Genomic DNA, 21,755 nt, shown 5'->3' with positions numbered 1-21,755 from the left:
AGACTGTTAGAATTTGTATTATGGCAAGAAAAAAGCGGCCAAGTAAAGAAAAACGAGTGGCCATCATTACTTTAAGAAATGAAGGTCAGTCAGTCCGAAAAATTGGGAAAACTTTGAAAGTGTCCACAAGTGCAGTTGCAAAAACCATCAAGTGCTACAAAGAAATTGGCTCACATGAGGACCGCCCCAGGAAAGGAAGACCAAGAGTCACCTCTGCTTCTGAGGATAAGTTTATCCGAGTCACCAGCCTCAGAAATCGCAGGTTAACAGCAGCTCAGATTAGAGACCAGGTCAATGCCACACAGAGTTCTAGCAGCAGACACATCTCTGCAACAACTGTTAAGATGAGACTTTGTGAAGCAGGCCTTCATGGTAAAATAGCTGCTAGGAAACCACTGCTAAGGACAGGCAACAAGCAGAAGAGACTTGTTTGGGCTAAAGAACACAAGGAATGGACATTAGACCAGTGGAAATCTGTGCTTTGGTCTGATGAGTCCAAATTTGAGATCTTTGGTTCCAACCACCGTGTCTTTGTGCGACGCAGAAAAGGTGAACGGATGGACTCTACATGCCTGCTTCCCACCGTGAAGCATGGAGGAGGAGGTGTGATGGTGTGGGGGTGCTTTGCTGGTGACACTGTTGGAGATTTATTCAAAATTGAAGGCATACTGAACCAGCATGGCTACCACAGCATCTTGCCGCAGCATGCTATTCCATCTGGTTTGCGTTTAGTTGGACCATTATTTATTTTTCAACAGGACCATGACCCCAAACACACCTCCAGGCTGTGTAAGGGCTATTTGACAAAGACGGAGAGTGATGGGGTGCTACGCCAGATGATCTGGCCTCCACAGTCACCAGACCTGAACCCAATCGAGATGGTTTGGGGTGAGCTGGACCGCAGAGTGAAGGCAAAAGGGCCAACAAGTGCTAAGCATCTCTGGGAACTGGAAGACCATTTCCGGTGACTACCTCTTGAAGCTCATCAAGGGAATGCCAAGAGTGTGCAAAGCAGTCATCAAAGCAAAAGGTGACATATTTTCAGTTGTTTCACACTTTTTTGTCAAGTATATAATTCCACATGTGTTAATTCATAGTTTTGATGCCTTCAGTGTGAATGTACAATTTTCAGAGTCATGAAAATACAGAAAAATCTTTAAATGAGAAGGTGTGTCCAAACTTTTGGTCTGTACTGTATGTAGTCCTGACAATGAAAAGGATTTTATTTTTTTGGTATCCCATCCTACTGGCTCTGAAAGTGAACCTACCGCTCCAACATTCTTCAGTGCAGAGGTCATAGAGATGGCTGGGGTAGAAGGCTTCATGTGAGACTGTCCTCTGACAGGGGAGCCCCCAACATCTGCATGAGCTGCATGGCTAGGGGAGCCTGACGATGATCCTGCAGCATTATAAGGCACATTAGGATTCTTGAACCCCCGGGCAGCCAACTGAAAAAATAAACACAAAAGAACAATATAAAAGAAACAATTCCATTAAAGATTAAAAAAGGACATTTAATAAAGCAAAAAATTATATCTAAATGTAAATAACACATATGTTTATATTTGTACAATTTGTACAAATGCAGGACGCAGATACAATCATGACACTTTAAAGGCTAAAACACCTGGCACAAATATAGCAATACTGGAAATTCACAGAAGTAAAGAGTAAGGAGCACAGCAAAATAACATACGTACAACCTAAATACATACTTTATACAAAAACTGTTCCAGACATAATTAAAATGGTGTATTCAGAGTGGCGATATATTACATATTAAAGAATATTCAAGCAATTCAAGAGAGATTGACAATAAATGCTGAAGAAAGAACTGACAACCAGCCACGGACAGGAACAAAGAAGCAGAAAATGTCTAATCCAAAACCACCAAGTGGCCGTAATGACGTATTCTGCAACGTCCAGATCTAAAGCTGCGGGCTGTAGTGGCAGACGAGTAATATCATCAAACCCAGGAGGCAAATACTTATGCTAAGATCCAGAATTTAAGGAGTTGGCTGACACTTTTCAGAAATTTAAAGGGAATCGGTCAGTAGGATCAACCCTCCTAAGCCGTCTATATGGAAACACAAAAGTCATAATAAGTTGAGGAAACAAAGCGCGCTCCCTGTGAGCCACGCTCTGCGCATGCGCCGGAAGGTGAGGGAAAAAAGTGCACCTCACAGGGACCTGTGACGCGCAGGGAGAGGGGGAAATGGTAAACGTGGACATAGGCAGGGAATTGGTGGAATAATAAGCAGATGGGCAGGGGATAGCTTGTGAAAAACCAAAGGAGATGAAACTACATTTCTCTGCATTCAGACCTCTGCTATGGGCCATACAGGTATGTATAGATTTACTTTTCTATACCCTGTATGGCCATAGTAGAGGTCTGATAACTCCAAAGTGGTGACAGATTTCCTTTAAGGAGGGGGGTTGATCCTACTGACAGGTTCGCTTTAAAAACAAAAACAGGCAGTATAAAAGATGCAACAAAACTCCCAAAATAACCTTTTACATAATTATATCCTTATTCTGAGGACACATACTCGGTCATGCGTCCAACCAGTCGGGTATCAGGTGATGCCTGAAAATGTTATGAGGGCCTGACCACATGAGCCTTGAGAAAATAGAAATATTTGAGCATGTAAGTGCATTACTAAGTGGATGGCTTTCGCTCATGTTTGAGGGCAGAAAACACCTATAAGCTGCAGCGGTCATAGTTCTGCAGAGGTATCAATGTTTGCTATTTTGGCACTTTATATAGCTTTGGGATTATTACATATCACAGTCAAAGCGATATGTTAGAAAACAAAGAGGTTTTCCACTACACTTCTACTGAAGACCCATCCATAGAATAAGTCATCAATATCAGATCAGTGGTGGTCCAACACCTGGCACTCCCACCGATTAGCTGCTAGCAGCTCCAGTAACAAATATAGTGTAAAAAGGGGGCGCCGCCACTTCCTCACACCATTTAGTGGCTGCTCCTAGATACTGTACATTAGTTCCTATTCATCTGAATGGAGCTGATGTGCAGTACCGGGGTTTATGACGGAGAGGTGGTGTTCTGCTTCATATAACCTATACAGCCACTGTCTAATATAAGCAGGTGTAATGCAGCGACTTGCTGGCATTACGGTAATGGTCTAGGATGTGTTTTACCTGACCATATACCTTCCCCCTCAGGTGACTGTTCACATGACTGTGACATCACACAGGTCCTGTATGCACAGTAAAGGTCTGTACACATGACTGGGACAGCACACAGGACCTATACACACAGCTGACTGATCACATGACTGTGACATCAGCAAGGTCCTGTCAGTATGTGTGTGTGTGTGCACAGGATATAAAAACCCTGGTAATTTGAGACAGGTGTGTTCGGTGTTCAGTGTGAGACCTGTGCTCCGTGTGTGTGGGACACCGTTGGTGAGAGGCCTAGGGAGGCCGAGAGTGAAGCCTGGCAGCCTGGAAGGCCGAGCCTGGATCCGGTGCGTGGATGTCAGTGGCCTTTGAGGGAGAGCCGGCTTGGTGCAGAACGCTGAAAGGCGCAGGCTGGATGTCAAGTGTGGAAGACATACCAGTAGCCTACGAGGAGACGACGGCTAGAGACCCCCACCTGGGAAAGCCGCAAAGCCACAGTGGTGACGGAATAAATGGACTGCAGCAATTAAACCCGGCAAAGGTAATACACTTTGTTATATGGACACTTATATAGACATTGCTATAGTGTTACCTTGCTGAAGGCTGTAACTTGGGCCAATTGGGCCTGTCTGCCACTTGAGAGACTCCCGGATGTGAAGTGTGTAAACATGCCGGTGATATACTAAGAAGGACTGTGTGATATGCGGTTTATGATAAGATAATAAACTGCTGTATTGAGAAAATACTGGAAGGACATTGCACGTGTGCCTAATTTACCCGGTGCAGCGAGTATCCCCCATTATGATGACTAGTGCTGCCTTACATATGGTTAGAGAATGCGGGCAACGGCAGCTCGGTTGCTAGCGGCAACGACAACCCGGTTGCTAGGGGCAACGACACAGGACAACGAGTGTAGATAAAGCATCTTGCTGCAACTCGGCGGGGTTGCGAAGATTGGCGTCGCACTCAAACCTGGTTTGCTGTGGCTTGGCGGGGCCACAAATATTTTTTCCGGGAGAGCGGTGAAGTTCTAGTCTGAACAGCGTACCGCGATGGCTGTGAGCAAAGCAGCAGATCTGTCTGGAGCTATTGAGCGGTTGAAGGGCCGGTTGGGACCGGAGCAGGTATTTGGGAAACTTTTACTGGACATGGTGCAGGAACCGCAGGAGCTGTGGGCACCATATGGAATGGCGGCAGTGGACCATTCTATGGACTCTCCGGGGGCGCCAGTGTTGTCCCAGAGTGCCCGGGGAGGTGGTAAGAGATGTTGTGAACTGAGTACTAAGACTACTGCTGATTTTTTGTGTAAAAATTACCCTGCCGGTGTGGTTGTTAAAAAGGGGGCGGAGTCTAAAAAGGGGCGGATCTTCACAAGAGTGTGGACTGCAGAAAACTGGAAATTGCTACCGGTTGTGGGTTGGTACCTCCTAAAAATGACAATGTGACCATTGATAATGGGGTAACTCCAGTAGAAGGGGGTGACGTCAAAGTGGGAGGTGACCTGTTAGTCCACAACACCATGGGGAGTGACACAGACCCCGTAGCTGACTGTGACACTATGAAAGTAAAAAGTGAGTTCGGTCAGGAGGGGCTAGACGAGGGGAGAGAGTCCCCCTCTCGTCGTCGACGGCGCAAGGGCCACAAAAAGGTTGCTCCGGTAGTACTCCCTGAAAATGAAAATAAAGCGAATATAGTACTGTGTGCCTATGTTTCAAGTGTGGATCCTCCTTTAGAGGTAGAAGAGGAGATGACGTTGCCAGTAGCAACCTCCGGTACGGTACTGAGACTGACGGATCAGGATCAGACAGCCCTGAAAGGGGAGGCGGCCAGTCATGACCAAGAGCTGGAGCCTATCAGGCCGCAGTGTCAGATTGACGTGCAGCAGTTATGTGAAAACCTGGGGAACGTGTCTTCAGACCAGCTGAACCTGGAGTCTGAGCAGCAGAAAATCTACCAGGTTATGAGGAACTGGCAGCGAGACATGGAGGGAAGCAACGCGGAAATTAACCATTGGAAGGAAATGTTCTACGGAATTAATGAGGACCGTCGCAAAATCAAGGAGGTTTTTCAATTACAGATTGACAAAGCGGTGTGTGAAGATGAGTTATGCGAGGTGAAAGATCGCTTCTCCCTGGTACAGTTAGAGCTGTCTGCCCTCAAAGAGGCGCTGCAGCATGAAGTTGCTGGGCGTGAACAAAACCTAGAACGTTTGCGCGAACAGTTCAACCAGGAGCTGTGTGACTCCAAGAAGGAGTGTGATGAAAAGTTCGGTATGGAACGGCAACAACTTAAAAGAGATTATGAGGATCTCCTCAAGGTAAAAGAAAAACTAGAGGAGGATAAGGCGGGTGCAGAGCAAGTGCGCCAAGTGGGTGAGACCACTCTGCAAGAGACCCGTGAGGAGAATGATGATCTCCGTGGAAAGACCCTAGGTCTGGAAGCTCAGGTGAAGAAGCTACAGATGTCCTGTGAAACTCTCCAGAGGGCGGAGACATGCCTTAAAGAAACAGTCAGCAAGATGGAAGCTGAGCGGAAAAAGATGGAGGAGTCCATCGGAGAAGCCACAGACCAGGGCCAGGAGTTGGCCACTGGTGATGGGAGGTATGAAGCAGATACCTCCTCGAGTGATGCGAGCTTGGATGATTCGGTGGAAGTAAGAGTCGAGATCAGGGAGCTCAAGGAATTGCTTCAGGCCCATTTGAAGCAAGAGAGGTCTGAGAGAACTCTACTGTTAAAAGAGCAGTTGAAGCAGGAAGAGCTTCAGAGACGGGCCGCTGAGAGGTGAGTGACGGAACTAGAGGAAGAGGTTTCCGGGCTCAAAAGTCGCCTGACAAAGTATCACTCGGTGAACGAGGCCTCCTTGGAGAAGGAAAAGGGAAAACACGTTGCACTCACTCCCTTATACCATGAGAAGGTGGACCTGAGGAGAGCTAAGAGCATGGTAACAGAAGATAAATATGAAGTGGAAGTGGTCAAGACGAAAATTTGTGAATTTGTAGCTGTGAGTCAGCTCAGGGTAAGCATACAGGGGGAAGAAGCTGAAAGTCAGTTGTCCCTGAACCCTGAGCTGGTTGATCGTCTGGAAACTACTGGTGAGACCGAAACGTCTTGGTACAAATGCCTCGTAGATGTACCCGAGGATTTGAGGGAAGAATGCACCCGTGAGTCCGTGCATGAAGAGTTTAAGAAGGCTGTGGGAGCCTGTAAGGTGTACTTGACCTCCGAAGCTAAACAGCTGGTGGTTCTGTCCATGACCGAAGTCACAGTGAAGAGGGTGGCGATCCTAAGTGATATGCATTGGCGATGTATTCGCACGAAGCGGTTTCTCCGGTTGAAGACGGAACAAGCCGCTAGACAACTGGAGCTGATGAGGAAAGCTCACAGTATGCGTGAAGAGGTCATCCGGGTGCCTCATGTTCTGGTGAGAAAGCTCATTGGGAGAAGCGGTCGAGCCATGCAGATGACGGTCAAGAAGTCTGGTGTGGTGAAAGTAAGCAGTCCACGTGATCATCAGGACTGGATACCAGACGAAGACAGCATGGTGTCCTTCTCCGCTGTAGGAACAGAAGAAAGCCTAGAATATATACGCATGCTGATTGAGTACTGAGTGACCTACCTGCAAGAGGTAGAACAATTGAATCTCGCTAGACTGCGAGTAGATAGACAGCATCATCTGAGCAGCAGAAGATGGAAGCCGTCTAGAAATCGTGAGACCCGACAGAGAAAGGGCCCCCTAAATAACAGAACAGCTACAGCTGGAGTTAGGGACCTTTCAAGATGTCCTGAGAGTAGTGGGCGTGGGTTTAGAGGTAGGGAGACCTCCAGTAACTCAGGTTTGAGCAGCCCATACAAACGACCCCATAGAGGATGGGACAGTACGGAGTCGAACCGGACCTTAGATACCAGGGCATGTGAGTCACACCGCTGTATGACTGACCACTGGGAGCGGGGGAGCTCTGACAAGGTTACGACCCGGAAAGGTGACCCGACGAAGTCAGTGACAGTGACAAATGGTAGGTCCCTAAGGAATGGGCTAATGTCATTGACTAATATTCCAGGGGCTGAACAGCGCAATTGACAAGTACATGGTCTCGGTATGAGCTGTGGGATATGAGGTGATTGTGTATATTATGTGTTCAACCCCACAAGTTTGAACAGAGGGGGGGATATGTAATGCAGCGACTTGCTGGCATTACGGTAATGGTCTAGGATGTGTTTTACCTGACCATATACCTCCCCCCTCAGGTGACTGGTCACATGACTGTGACATCACACAGGTCCTGTATGCACAGTAAAGGTCTGTACACATGACTGGGACAGCACACAGGACCTATACACACAGCTGACTGATCACATGACTGTGACATCAGCAAGGTCCTGTCAGTATGTGTGTGTGTGTGCACAGGATATAAAAACCCTGGTAATTTGAGACAGGTGTGTTCGGTGTTCAGTGTGAGGCCTGTGCTCCGTGTGTGTGGGACACCCTTGGTGAGAGGCCTAGGGAGGCCGAGAGTGAAGCCTGGCAGCCTGGAAGGCCGAGCCTGGATCCGGTGCGTGGATGTCAGTGGCCTTTGAGGGAGAGCCGGCTTGGTGCAGAACGCTGAAAGGCGCAGGCTGGATGTCAAGTGTGGAAGACATACCAGTAGCCTACGAGGGGACGACGGCTAGAGACCCCCACCTGGGAAAGCCGCAAAGCCACAGTGGTGACGGAATAAATGGACTGCAGCAATTAAACCCGGCAAAGGTAATACACTTTGTTATATGGACACTTATATAGACATTGCTATAGTGTTACCTTGCTGAAGGCTGTAACTTGGGCCAATTGGGCCTGTCTGCCACTTGAGAGACTCCCGGATGTGAAGTGTGTAAACATGCCGGTGATATACTAAGAAGGACTGTGTGATATGCGGTTTATGATAAGATAATAAACTGCTGTATTGAGAAAATACTGGAAGGACATTGCACGTGTGCCTAATTTACCCGGTGCAGCGAGTATCCCCCATTATGATGACTAGTGCTGTCTTACATAGGTCATAGAAATCAATGTAGATGAAAATCCCTTTAATATGAATTACAGCACAGAAACGAGTGGTCACCTACCCTCCACAGAGAGTAGATCCCATCCGCATAGAATTGTACAATGATGCATCCTTATCCTTCATGATGGCACAGTAAGGCAGATGTGTCCTTCAGGAGTTTAGAAAAACTTGGCGACAACCCCTTCAATATGGTTTATTTTGTAATTGGGCATTCACTTTAAAGGTAGGTATTTTGTAAGCTGTATCAAATTAATATTTGAGAAAGATAAATTATCTAATACACTACCGTTCAAAAGTTTGCGGTCACCCAGACAATTTTGTGTTTTCCATGAAAACTCATACTTTTATTTATCAAATGAGTTGCAAAATGATTAGAAAATATAGTCCAGACATTGACAAGGTTAGAAATAATGATTTCTCCTTCAAACTTTGCTTTCGTCACAGAATGCTCCCTTTGCAGAAATTCCAGCATTGCAGACCTTTGGTATTCTAGCTGTTAATTTACTGAGGTAATCTTGAGAAATTTCCCCCCATGCTTCCTGAAGCCCCTCCCACAAGTTGGATTGGCTTGATGGGCACTTTTTGCGTACCATACGGTCAAGCTGCTCCCACAACACCTCAATGGGGTTGAGATCTGGTAACTGCGCTGGCCACTCCATTACAGATAGAATACCAGCTGCCTGCTTCTTCCCTAAATAGTTCATGCATAATTTGGAGGTGTGCTTTGGGTCATTGTCCTGTTGTAGGATGAAATTGGCTCCAATCAAGCGCTGTCCACAGGGTATGGCATGGCGTTGCCAAATTGAGTGATAGCCTTCCTTATTCAAAATCCCATTTACCTTGTACAAATCTCCCACTTTACCGGCACCAAAGCAACCCCAGATCATCACATTACCTCCACCATGCTTGACAGATGGTGTCAGGCACTCTTCCAGCATCTTTTCAGTTGTTCTGCGTCTCACAAATGTTCTTCTGTGTAATCCAAACACCTCAAACTTTGATTCGTCTGTCCATAAAACTTTTTTCCAATCTTCCTCTGTCCAATGTCTGTGTTCTTTTGCCCATATTAATCTTTTCCTTTTATTAGCCAGTCTCAGATATGGCTTTTTCTTTGCACTTTTCCCTGAAGGCCAGCATCCCGGAGTCGCCTCTTCACTGTAGACATTGACACTGGCGTTTTGCGTGTACTATTTAATGAAGCGGCCAGTTGAGGAGCTGTGAGGCGTTGATTTCTCAAACTAGAGACTAATGTACTTGTCTTGCTGCTCAGTTGTGCAGCGGGGCCTCCCACTTTTCTTTCTACTCTGGTTAGAGCCTGTTTGTGCTCTCCTCTGAAAGGAGTAGTACACACCGTTGTAGGAAATCTTCAGTTTCTTGGCAATTTCTCGCATGGAATAGCCTTCATTTCTAAGACCAAGAATAGACTGTCGAGTTTCACATGAAAGTTCTCGTTTTCTGGCCATTTTGAGAGTTTATAGAACAAACAAATGTAATGCTCCAGATTCTCAACTAGCTCAAAGGAAGGTCAATTTTATAGCTTCTCAAATCAGCCAAACCGTTTTCAGCTGGGCTAACATACTTGTGCAAGTGTTTTCTAAACATCCATTAGCCTTCTTACACAGTTAGCAAACACAATGTACCATTAAAACACTGGAGTGGTGGTTTTTGGAAATGGGCCTCTATACACATATGTAGGTATTGCAATAAAAACAAGATGTTTGCAGCTAGAATAGTCATTTACCACATTAACAATGTATAGAGTGTATTTCTGATTCATTTAATGTTAGCTTCATTGAAAAAAAAAAAGTGCTTTTCTATCAAAAATAATGAAATTTCTAAATGACCCCAAACGTTTGAACAGTAGTGTAGGTCTAATGCATTTATCATGTTATTATTATATTAACGTAGGTCTTCTCCCAGTTGTTCAGGAAATAAAGCAGGCTTTTATATATAACATGAACAGCTGGCGGTACCCAAGCATGGATGATATATACTCCTGGCCAGATTATGATCTAGATACAGTCCAGGAAACCACATAGTACATGGGAGCTCCTAATGGTCATTTAAGCACTAGAGATGAAATTAGGGATCTCCTCGGGGAAAGGCTTATAGAAGAAAAAGTAATTCTTTCCTTCAGACACTTTGGGGAGCAATTCCAACTCTTCATTTGGTGCGTAAAAATGCTGGTATTTCAAATAAAATTGGGCTCAACCTGGATAAGGCTTTATGAGCAGGTATAATAATAATAATTTTTATTTATATAGCGGCAACATATTCCGCAGCACTTTACAATTAAGCGGGGTCATATGCAGACAATCAATTCAATACAATTTTAAGACAGTTTAAACAGTTACATTAGGAGTGAGGTCCCTGCTCACAATCTTACATTCTACAAGGAAATGGGGGGACACAATAGGTGAAAAGTGCTTGCTATTCCAGGTCTGGCAATTATAATAAATAGGGATTTTCATATAAAGCTGTATGATCCGGTCATCAGCCAGTATGTTTAATTGCAATACTCAAGTACCGAGTGCAGTTATCTTGTGCATGGAGGGTGTGGAGACAGATGAAGAGAAGGGAACAGATTCTCAATAATATTTAAGAGGGAACAGGGGAAAGTTAATTTACTGAGTAGCTAAGGTGGTAGGCTTGTTTAAAGAGATGGGTTTTAAAAGTGCGCTTGAAGACATGGGGGCTAGGCATCAGTCGGATGGCCTGGGGTAGTGCATTCCAGAGAACTGGCGCAGCACGAGAGAAGTCTTAGAGACGGAGGTGCGAGGCTCGGAATATGGGGGATGCTAGTCTTAGGTCATTTGTAGAACGGAGGGCACGTGTAGGGCGATATGCAGAGATGAGAGAGGAGATATAAGGTGGTGCAGAACTGTGGAGAGCTTTGTGGGTGAGAGCGATGAGTTTATATTGGACCCTGTAGCGGATGGGCAACCAGTGTAAAGACTAGCACAAGATGGAGGCATCGGTGAAGCGGCTGGACAGAAATACGACCCTGGCTGCCCCATTCAGGACAGATTGGAGAGGCGAAAGTTTGGTAAGAGGGAGACCGATCAGAATAGAGTTGCAGTAGTCCAGATGAGAGTGAATAAGAGCGACAGTCAGAATTTTAGCAGTTTCAAAAGGTGAGAAAAGGTCGGATTCTGGAGACGTTTTTAAGATGCAGGTGACATGAGTGAGTGAGTGATCGGATATGGGGAGTAAAGGAAAGGTTAGTGTCGAATATGACCCCAAGGCAGCGGGTGTGCTGCTTGGGAGTTATGGTTGAACCCTCCAAGGTAATTTCGATGTTAGGTAGAGTTGGGTTAGTAGAGGTGAGAAACACAAGAAGTTCAGTTTTAGAGAGATTCAGTTTAAGATAGAGGGAGGACATGACGTTAGAGACAGCGGACAGACAATCCTTGGTATTTTGTATTAGGGTAGGGGTGATATCAGGTGAAGAGGTGTATAGTTGGGTGTCGTCAGCATAGAGATGATACTGGAACCCAAATCTGCTGATTGTTTGTCCAATAGGGACAGTGTATAGAGAGAAGAGGAGGGGGCCTAGGACTGAGCCCTGTGGGACCCCGATAGTAAGGGAACGAGGAGAGGAAGAAGATCCGGCAAAGGATACCGTGAAGGAGCGGTCAGAGAAGTAGGAGGAGAACCAGGAGAGAACGGTGTCCTTGAGGCCTATAGAGCGGAGCATAGTGAGGAGGAGCTGGTGATCCACAGTGTCAAATGCGGCAGAGAGATCCAGGAGTATCAGCAGGGAGCAGTGACCTTTGGATTTAGCTGTTAGTAGATCATTAGAGACTTTAGTGAGGGCAGTTTCAGTGGAGTGTAAGGAGCGGAAACCAGATTGTAGAGGGTCGAGGAGAGAGTTATCTGAGAGATAGCGAATTAGACGGGAGTGGACCAAGCTTTCCAGGAGTTTAGTTATGAAAGAAAGGTTAGAGACAGGTCTGTAGTTAGCAGTGCAGTTCGGGTCCAGGGATGGCTTTTTAAGTAAAAGGGGTTATGATAGCATGTTTAAATGAGGAGGGAAAGATACCTGAAGAAAGAGAGAGGTTAAATATTTTAGTCAGGTGAGTGGTGACCACCGGTGAGAGAGACTGCAGGAGATGTGAAGGAATGGGATCACTGTTGCAGGTTGTACGCCGAGTAGAAGCGAGCTTGAAGTGCGGCAGGGAAGGGGATCCAGGCACTGAGGAGATTGGGCTGAGATGTCCTGATGGATGTGGTTGATTTTTTCTAGGAAATAAGTGGCCAGGTCCTCCCCGCTGAGGTTGGTGGTGGGGGCCTGTGCTTTCGGTTTCAGCAGGGAGTTTAAGGTTTCAAAAAGTCATTTTGGATTGTTGGACAGTGAAGTGATGAGAGTGGTGAAGTAGGATTGTTTGGCCAGATGAAGGGCAGAGTTATAGGTTTTGAGCATGAATTTATAGTGGATGAAGTCCTCTGCTAAAAGAGATTTTCTCCACTGATGCTCAGCACACCTTGAGCAACGCTGAAGAAAGCGTGTTTGCATTGTGTGCCAGGGCTGCCATTGTCTGTGTCGGGTCTTTCTTCGTGTAGAATGTGCTGCTTCATCTAGGGCGCTCTTCAGTGTATTATTGTAGTGTGACAATGCTAAGTCCGGACAGGAGAGGGAGGAGATGGGGGCTAAAGATGTGTGCAGATTGTCCATAAGCTGCTGGGTATTAATGGTACGTGTATTCCTAGAAGTGTGGTAAGTGGGGGTGTCCCGGGTGAGGAGACTGTTCTTGACAGAGAAGGAAAGAAGGTTGAGGTCCGAGAGCGGGAGAGGGGAGTTAGTAAAGTCATGCAGCGAGCAGAGACGGGAGAAGACAAGGTCCAGAGTATTCCTGTCTTCGTGCGTAGGAGAATTAGTAAATTGTGAGAGGCCGAATGAGGAGGTTAGAGAAAGTAGATGAGAGGCAAATTGGGAGAGGGGATCATTGATGGGGATGTTAAAGTCTCCCATGATGATGGTGGGGATGTCACAGGATAGAAAGTGAGGAAGCCAGGTGGCAAAGTGATCCGGGAACTGGCGGGAGGAGCCTGGAGGGCGATACACAACCGCCACTCGCAGGGAGAAGGGTTTGAAGAGTCTGATGGTGTGCACTTCATAAGAAGGAAACATAAGTGAGGGAACTGGGGGGATTACCTGGAAAGCACATTGTGGTGAAAGGAGCAAACCAACACCTCCACCCTGTCTATTCTCAGATCTGGCGGTATGTGAAAATTTCAGCCCACCAAGTGAGAAAGCAGCAGCTGCGGTGGTGTCTGAATGCTGGATCCAGGTTTCAGTAATAGCCAGAAGGTTAAGGGAATTAGAGGGGCAAAAATCGTGAGTGTAAGTTAATTTGTTACACACAGACCGTGCGTTCCAGAGAGCACAGTGCAAAGCAATAGGAGAGGGCATGCACTGAATGTTAATAAGATCAGCAGGGTTTCTATAGGCAGCTGGAGAAGAGTGGTGTATGCTAGTGGAGGGAGGCCCAGGATTGGGGGAGATGTCGCCAGTGACTAGGAGAAGGAGAAAAAAAAGAGAGAGAGCAGGTGGTGCAATGATTTGTATGAACGTTTTGAGTGCTGTATGGAGGTAGTGGATGGTTGGAGTGGGTGAGAAAGGTCAGTAGAGCCTCAGAGTTATACATGGGAGAGGGGAGAGAGGAGGGGTTGATATGGAGAAAGTGCACAGAATGTGTTAAAGGGCGGGCGAGATGTGAGAAAGCAGAGGTTAAAACAAGTTAGAAGCAGATTGCTACGACCAATGAATAATGCAATACAACTGATCAAGAAGCAGCATGTTTGTATGAATATCTTATGCACCTTACCTGTCTCCTGCCCTGTCTAACTGCCGTTGTATAACTGCTTATTAAAAGCACTTTAAGCTATTGCACTCAAAGTCTGTTGCACGTGTGACACAGCACGCGTGCTATCCTGAGCCAGAGCTGAATATATATGAATTGAACTGTCTGCTAACATGCAGCACCAGTTGGCCAAACTGAGTAATTAGCCAATTAACACAAGGCCAGAGCAGGCAATGCTATGCAGTATAAACAAATCAATAGACAACACAGGGCCATAAAACAGTGAAATAGATAGCCTTAAAGTGTTCAAAGCTATGTGCCCACGATGCAGAAATGCTCCGGATTTTTTCCTGAGCGTTTCTGCATCTCCCTGCCAGAAAAAACGCATGCGGATTGTACATGCGTTTTTCCTGCCAGGGACAAGCGAATGAAGCGTTCTTCACATGCATTTCCGCATGTGGGTTGACAAGCGCTTTCACTTGGAAAGTGCTAGACAACTTGATCACACTATATAAATCCATGCAAACGGCATGGATTTATATAGTGTGACCGAAAGAATGTTAAAAAATAAATCTATACTTACCTTCTGAAGGCCCCCGGAGTCTTTATTCGATGAGTCTCGGCTTGCCGGCAGCTCGCAGTACACTGAAAGGACCTGCCGACGTCAGCGGACGCGTGACCAGTCACATGACTAAATGAATTCATGGCAGGTCTTTGAGTCCACCGCGATCTGCCGACAAGCCAGGACAAAGACACCGGGGGCCATCAGAAGGTAAGTATAATATTTATTTTTTATTTTATTCTTTTTTTTACAGGTTCCTCTTCTCCAGACCCGGGTACCATCCACACATTTAAACGCATGTAATCCGCATGTACAGATCCAGTGATGCGGATTACATGCGTTCCAATGCAAGTCAATGGCGGCGAAAACGCAGCGCTTCCGCAAAATAATTGGTAGTGCTGCGGTTTTTTTCCGCAATGATAATCCACAGCGGAAATTTCGGCAGCATGTGCACAGCACATGCGGATTATCATTGGGGAACATGGCAGACCTTCTACCAAGTGTTTTTTAAGCGTTTCTGCAGCAGAATTGCCACTGCGGAAACGCTTAAACGCATCGTGGGCACACAGCCTAAAACAGAACAAAAGAAAAAAAAAGAAAAAAAGAAAAACCACAGCAGCAATGGATGAAATACCATGTAGAAATCTTGCTAGAATATGACTTTGTTCACACCCAGACAGCACACAAACGGAGGGATGGATGAAATACCATGTAGAAATCTTATGGTATGGAAAATGTTGGCATTATCTGCTCTCACGTCTGCATTTCTATTATACAGAACAATGTAAAAAGGACTTTATGAGCGTAAAAGTCCTGAAAGGAAAAATAAGAGAATGTGTATTTTTTACAAGGCTGAGGTTATTGAATATTTCTTGTTAGATCATTTGTATTTTTGGACATTAGACTTTTTGTTATTAACTTCCCTTGAACCCGTTTTCCAATAGACACGGTCTAGAAGCTAGGTAAAAAGTGCACATAATGTAAAGTTGTAAGCAGAGATGATGGGTGTATGTGCGGAGAGGAGAAGTTATGTGCTCCTCATCTCCACGTGTCAAACAAACAAGGCCTGCACCTGGAGACCACACAGGAGATGCTCCTGACACTCCGCTTTGGCTGCAATTAACCTTTCACCGGGGATGAGCATTGCGACTGCAGGTGATAGGGTGTATTCCCTCCTGACGACTAATGCCGTCTCATCACACACTGCATACTTGTAATTGGTGACATTCCAACCAGAAAGGTTCAGATCCTTTCACCTGGCTTGTAGACAGAAGACATGGGTTGTCCAGCAGATATTCAGGTTAGATCAGTTTATGAGAATCGTATTGAACGCCAGGCACCTCTACAATCCAGATCTATTAATATAGTAGGGCTGTGCGGAGACGGCCTCGCATCACATGATATTACACCAACTACATTATTTGGCATGTTAATGGTTAAAACACTTGGAAAGTGTAAAATGGAGAGGCCTGAAAACGAAATACTGGGTATCTCTCAGAACAAAGCTCCCCTGGGGGTCCAAACAGAAGACGCGATATAGCTAAGTGTTACTGCAGGGGTAAGTGATCGCAATGGGAGACTCCAGGTCTATGAACTGTGCACTGATGTAACCTCTAGGGAGTTATCACAGTAACGGGAGGAGCTGTCAGCTTCACATCTATTTAGGCAATACTTGTATCTCCATAAAAAAAATCCAGAAGCGTTCCTCTTTAGAACTCTGCATTGTGCTGTTCCTCCTTGGGGGGGGGGGGGGGTGTACACAGTCACACTGTCCAATCAGTGCTTGCAATGGACACATCCCTTTGACCAGGTGTCTGGTAACACCCAGCTGGCACTTGAGGCTAGTTTCTATGTGTGAGACTCTCTCGTAAAAAGGAGGTCAGATGGAACCACCCCAACGGAGCCACTGAGAATAATGAGGCAAGTGGACTAAGAAGTCTGAAACATTTGGACTCAGTTTCATTTTGGCCATCTTTTTGCTGAACTCATTACAAATTTAAAGGCTCAGTTGTGGCTCCTTGTGAACCCCTTTTTTCAGGGCTTCAGAGATTCTGATGGAAACAGCAAAGGAGCCCGCGCATGCACAGTAGCATCTCTTGTTTGCTGAGATATGCTACTGCGCAAGCGCGGCCGGCGGTGCTATATTGCTGCAGGCAAATTTATTTTACCTCCATCAAAATGGCGTCACTAGCGGTGCTTGTGCAGTAGCATCTATCATCAAGCATTAGATGCTACTGCACACGTGCTGGTGGCGGGGGCCATTTTGCTGCATGTAAATTTCAGGTTTGGAACACAATTACACATGCAGCATTTAAAATAGTAGGCAGGTTACTGAAAGCACAGTGACCTGTCAGAAGGCAGACATAGGAATACATAAGCAGAGCGCCAGTTACAGCCCCTCCCCACAGGCCGCCCCGAAGCACGAGCATCTCATTAATTGAAAACAAAATAAAGATTATAACGAGAACCACAGGACGGATATCATCAAGCAAGGTATCATATTAATCAGTGTAACGGCGCCCACCTGACAGTGTATACGGTTTACTGTGCACAATCCTGTTGACAGGTGCGCTTTAAGCCCTTTCCTGGGTCCCTGGAAGGACACAAATAATAAACTATCCCTCCTCCAAGCTTCCGTAACTGATAGGTATCTAACCAGACATTTTTTAACATCTAGGAGTATGAAGTTTTTTTTTCCTTTCTGAATTTTTGGGCTAGATCAAAAAGAAGGAAGGACTACCTCCTGTGATCCATGAAATCGGGAAGCTACCTTAGGTAGGTAGGAAAACAGTATTTATCCAGCTCACCAGAAAAATCTTCTGTTCCACCAGTAGTGCAAGGATGTGAAGCTTGAGTTGGCAACAAGGTAAGATATGGTTTAAAGGAGTGTATCCAGCAACAATTCCGGGGTTAATTTCAATTAATTAAAAACATTTTATTTGAAAAAATTATTCTAAAAAATTCATGATTGTTAAAAAAAAAAAAAAAAATTCAGTTAATCAGGACATCCACAAACTTACACGTTTAGAACATAATGTTCTTAATCATAGTATAGCAACGTTATAGCTATGATATACTATGATTAAGAACATTAAGTTCAAAACACCTAAGTCTGTGCATGCCCTGATGAACTGAAATTTGTTTTAACCATCATGATTTTTTTTTTTTTTAAATAATTTTTTCAAATAAAAGGTCGTTTTTAATTAATTGAAATTCACCCCGGAATTGTTGCTAATTACACTCCTTGAAACCTTAGGTAAGTAGGCTGGATCAGGCTTTTAAATGACTCTGTCTTCTAAGATTTGTATAAATGGTGGACCTACAGAAAGGACCTGAATATCACTGACCTTACGAGCATATGTTAAAGCTACTAGGAGGTCAGTCTTAAGTCTAAGAATCTTAAGTGATACTGACGCTATAGGCTCAAATGGCACATCCGTCCATCCGTCATGGCTGTTAGGACCAGATCTAAATCCCATGGTGCCAACTTCTCTCTTAAAATGGGTCTAGATCTAGATGAAGCTCTAACAAATCTCGAGACCCAATGGTTCCTTGCAAAGTTAAAATTGTACAGAGCCCCCAATGCTGACACTTGGACTTTAAAGGGAATCTGTCACCCCTTTGGAGTTATCAGATCTCTAATATGGGCATACAGGTTATAGAAATGTAAATCTATACTTACCTGTATGGCCCATAGTTGAGGTTTGATTGCAGAGAAATCTCTATTTATTCAAACCGTATTTCTAGGCTTGGCGTCCGGGGGACGCCAAGAAATGCCTGCCTACATGCTTAATTTAAATATTTTCCCTCCCTCCCCTGCACGTCACAGGGCCCTGTGACGTACAGTCTAGAGCTGAACACCCTGCACATGCGCAATGCGTCTATAGCTGAAGGCGCTTTTTTTTTCTCCCTGTGCTATTTTACTTGTCCGCTCCAGTGTGCAGGCACCGGGAGTCACTGTGACTCACATACCCCCTCTCACCACACAATAGCTGACAGGCTTAAGTCTCTTAGATGTGAACCATCTTAGTTAAAACGCCAACACCCAACACCCCCCCCCCACCATTGAAGACTTAACAGCTCAAATGAAACATTTTATGGGAATAGAGCAACAAGACGCCCTTAGCAATAAGGAAACGCAAGCTGGCAAATTTCTTCCGAAATTGAAACAGTTTATTGTAAATTGCTGGTCATTAAATGAAAAAAAGAAAATGGTGGAACCCTTCACTTCCACAGCGTGGTACATTCTGGAAGATCTTGGGGATAGCCTAGGTCCATTACGCCTGGATTGAGGGGGAGAAGGGGGAAAGAGTGGAATGGAGGGATCATTTGGTGAAGGTCTATAATACTAGCATAGGTGGTCTAATCTAACAAGATGGCTTCAATAAATCAGAGTATCAACTGGATTGCATGTTAATTACACTGATGTAAGTTACATTGTTATTAAGTTCTTATTCTTTTCTATTCTTTTGCTTTACCAATCAAATATGTAAGAACTCTCTCTTCATACCGTGTCTGCGAACAGGTATCTGATTATCACCTTAATCTGGTATGTTCTGCTTCTTTTTGAAAAAGTTAATAAAAATTATATATTAAAAAAAAACAAAAAAAAATCATGAAGTCCTTTTGATGCCCAAATGACTGAAAGAAGATGCCTTTTGTGAGAAAGATTACCTGTCCATTCTGAATCTCAAGTAGGCAAAAGGTCTTTTCAGACAACAATAGAGACATGTGTGGACGCATAGATAGAGAAGTGGAAGAAACCTTTTGTCCGCAGGAAATACATTGCCCTTTCAAGGGAAATATTTTGCATTTACACTAGACACCTTTGTCCCTGTAAGAGAAGTGTTGCACCTGCAACAGACTTAATGTCTCCGAAAGGAAATATTGAATATCCAAATTTGTGATCTATCAATCTGATTGTGATAAGACATATTTTTAGTGGCAGGGCTAACAGGGGAAGAAGACGCATCATTTTTCATAACTGTGACCCCTGCCTATGAGCCACAAATCCACAGTGGCCAGATACCTTGCAACAGCTATGCCATGTTTAACATCTATGGAATGGTAAAATCCCGATGGAAAATGTGGCAGCAATCTCAAACTTCTGTGACCATCTGGAGTGAAGTTAGGATTTCATAAAATCCTGAAGGTCATCACGGGGAGAGTGTGTGGGTGGAACTAAAGGGCTGATAAAAGATAAAGCCAAATTATGATCTGGGTTCTTGTAGAAAGATATATTTCGGTGCATGCATGATTCCCATCCGCTGGACATTCTTCAAACGAAGCACTCTCCTTCACTTCATATCTGTGATCGGTGTAGTAAGTTTCTTTTGTTTTATCCCTTTTATATAACTATCTATGCTTTGTTTTGTCCCCTTTGTAAAATCTCTTGTATATTTTTTATAAATACTGCCTCCCTTTGGATTCCTTTTGTTCTGTAAACTGCGCCCTGAAGCCATACTCTAACAGAACCAGGCCTCCAATCAGCCTGTAAAAACGACTGGTGGTGGTGTCGGCGAGTAGTCTGGAGTTATTGTGGAGTTAGCGGTGATTGTACGGGGTGTGGTAGAGTGGTTCACTCAACTGCACAGGGAGGTAGACATGGGTACCCTGTCTCTTTAGATAAATTGTTGATTTTTTAGAATGAGTCATAAACCAACATAGAGTTCATCAAAGTAAACACGGCCCTTTGGGCAAAATAGGAAAACATAGTGGTAACACAAAGCACAATCCTTGTGGTAGCGGTGATCCCCCCACTCTGGGTTTAGCAAACAAACGGTTCAGGTTAGCAATAACCAGGACCACCTCTCTGGAGTTAACCTCTCCAGACACACTGAGCAGGCAGTCTATTTAAATCCCAGACCACAACATGGGGTGGAGATATGGATAACAACCTCCCACTAGCTCTATGGTTGTTCTCAAAAACCCAGCCCTTAAAATGGTTGTTTAACCCCTCTCAACACTTAGTGTGTTGGCGCAAAACTTCTGGGTTTCAAATCACTGAACCTAATAGTCTCAGTGAAACATGCCTCCCCTCCAGCACTATGCCAGTGACTTTGTCACAGGGGGTACATACACATATTCCATGTGCTGGAACCCGGAGGTATATATATCACAGACTCACTGTTAGTTTTCCGATAACCGGCCTGCTAGTGCAAACAGCCAGCGGCCTCCTCCGTTAATCGTCGGCCAATCGTGTAACTGTCCGGACGATAGGGGGCAACAGAGAGCTGTTCGCTCAAGAGATCACGGCGTGGGTGGTTCAGCGACGACTCCCCTGGCTGTGATCTTTGACACCGCTTTTAACAGTCTCCTCTAATAGGAAACAGTGATGTTCCATATTGATGTCTGATCAGGAAGCTGACGAGGAGGAATCTAGGGAGTCGTCATCATTATCTGACCTACTAGAAGCATCTGACATGGGATAACTGCCTAGCTCTTCTAGCTCTCTTTTCATTCTGATGTTCTTTCTGAGTGAGGGATCTCAGGGACTCTTTTATTTCTAATCTGATGATGGGCCCTAGATCAATGGCAAAGTTAGGGGACTCTTCTGTTACCATCTGCTTTATACAGGACTGGCAAAGTCTTTTCTGGTAGGAATTTGGCAACAACATTTTACAAAGCGCACACTCCATGTGCTTAGATTAGATTTCTTTCCCTGGCACTGAATGACAAGAACGAAAAAACCTCATTACCGAGTGAACTTTCACGAAGATCACTTACCACTCTCAGGCAATCAAATGGTACCGAATTAAGAGGAGGACACATATCAGCCAATACTGGAGCTCCACTGACTGGACTACTCTTTGCAGTACTCCGTCTCTCACCGACGAGGCTGCCAAAGGGATGACTATGCTCCACCTGCTCATGGGGCTTCCCTTCAGACTGCTGCTCAGTGTCTGTCTCCATTTTCCTGGAGGGGACAGCTGGAGCACAGAAAGAGCTCATCTGGCGGTCATTCTGCAACTTAAATACGGGACTTGCACTACAGCCTGCCTCTCCAGGCCTCTTTCGGTCCCCCCGGAAGTTCAGGGTAGGGTCAAATGACTCCTGCGTGTCATTCTGGCGCTCCTGCCGGTGTGTGCGTCATCCAGGCATGCCCCTGACGCGCCTCATTTCAAGCGCACCTGCGCAGATCGAGCGCCACCTAAGGCCATCACCGCCAACGTGATGCTGCTTGCGTGAGCCCGAACACAAGTG

At 45.2% G+C, this 21,755-nt stretch overlaps 1 protein-coding gene across 3 annotated transcripts in view; it reads right to left on the bottom strand.

The window, feature by feature from the left end:
- NEK1 (NIMA related kinase 1) overlaps positions 1 to 21,755 on the bottom strand; it is a 142,584-nt gene that overhangs the window by 54,697 nt on the left and 66,132 nt on the right. For all 3 annotated transcript variants that reach the window (XM_073644091.1, XM_073644083.1, XM_073644099.1), the window contains one exon: positions 1,269 to 1,448. In XM_073644091.1, coding sequence (XP_073500192.1) covers positions 1,269 to 1,448 — 180 coding nt within the window. The remainder of the gene's footprint in view (positions 1 to 1,268; positions 1,449 to 21,755) is intronic.

Source organism: Phyllobates terribilis, unplaced genomic scaffold (genome assembly GCF_046119375.1).
Source record: "Phyllobates terribilis strain yellow unplaced genomic scaffold, ASM4611937v1 Scaffold_1__5_contigs__length_1240528914, whole genome shotgun sequence".
NCBI lineage: Eukaryota > Metazoa > Chordata > Amphibia > Anura > Dendrobatidae > Phyllobates > Phyllobates terribilis.
Note: the sequence above shows the minus strand (reverse complement) of the source record. Positions and strands in the feature narration are given on the sequence as shown.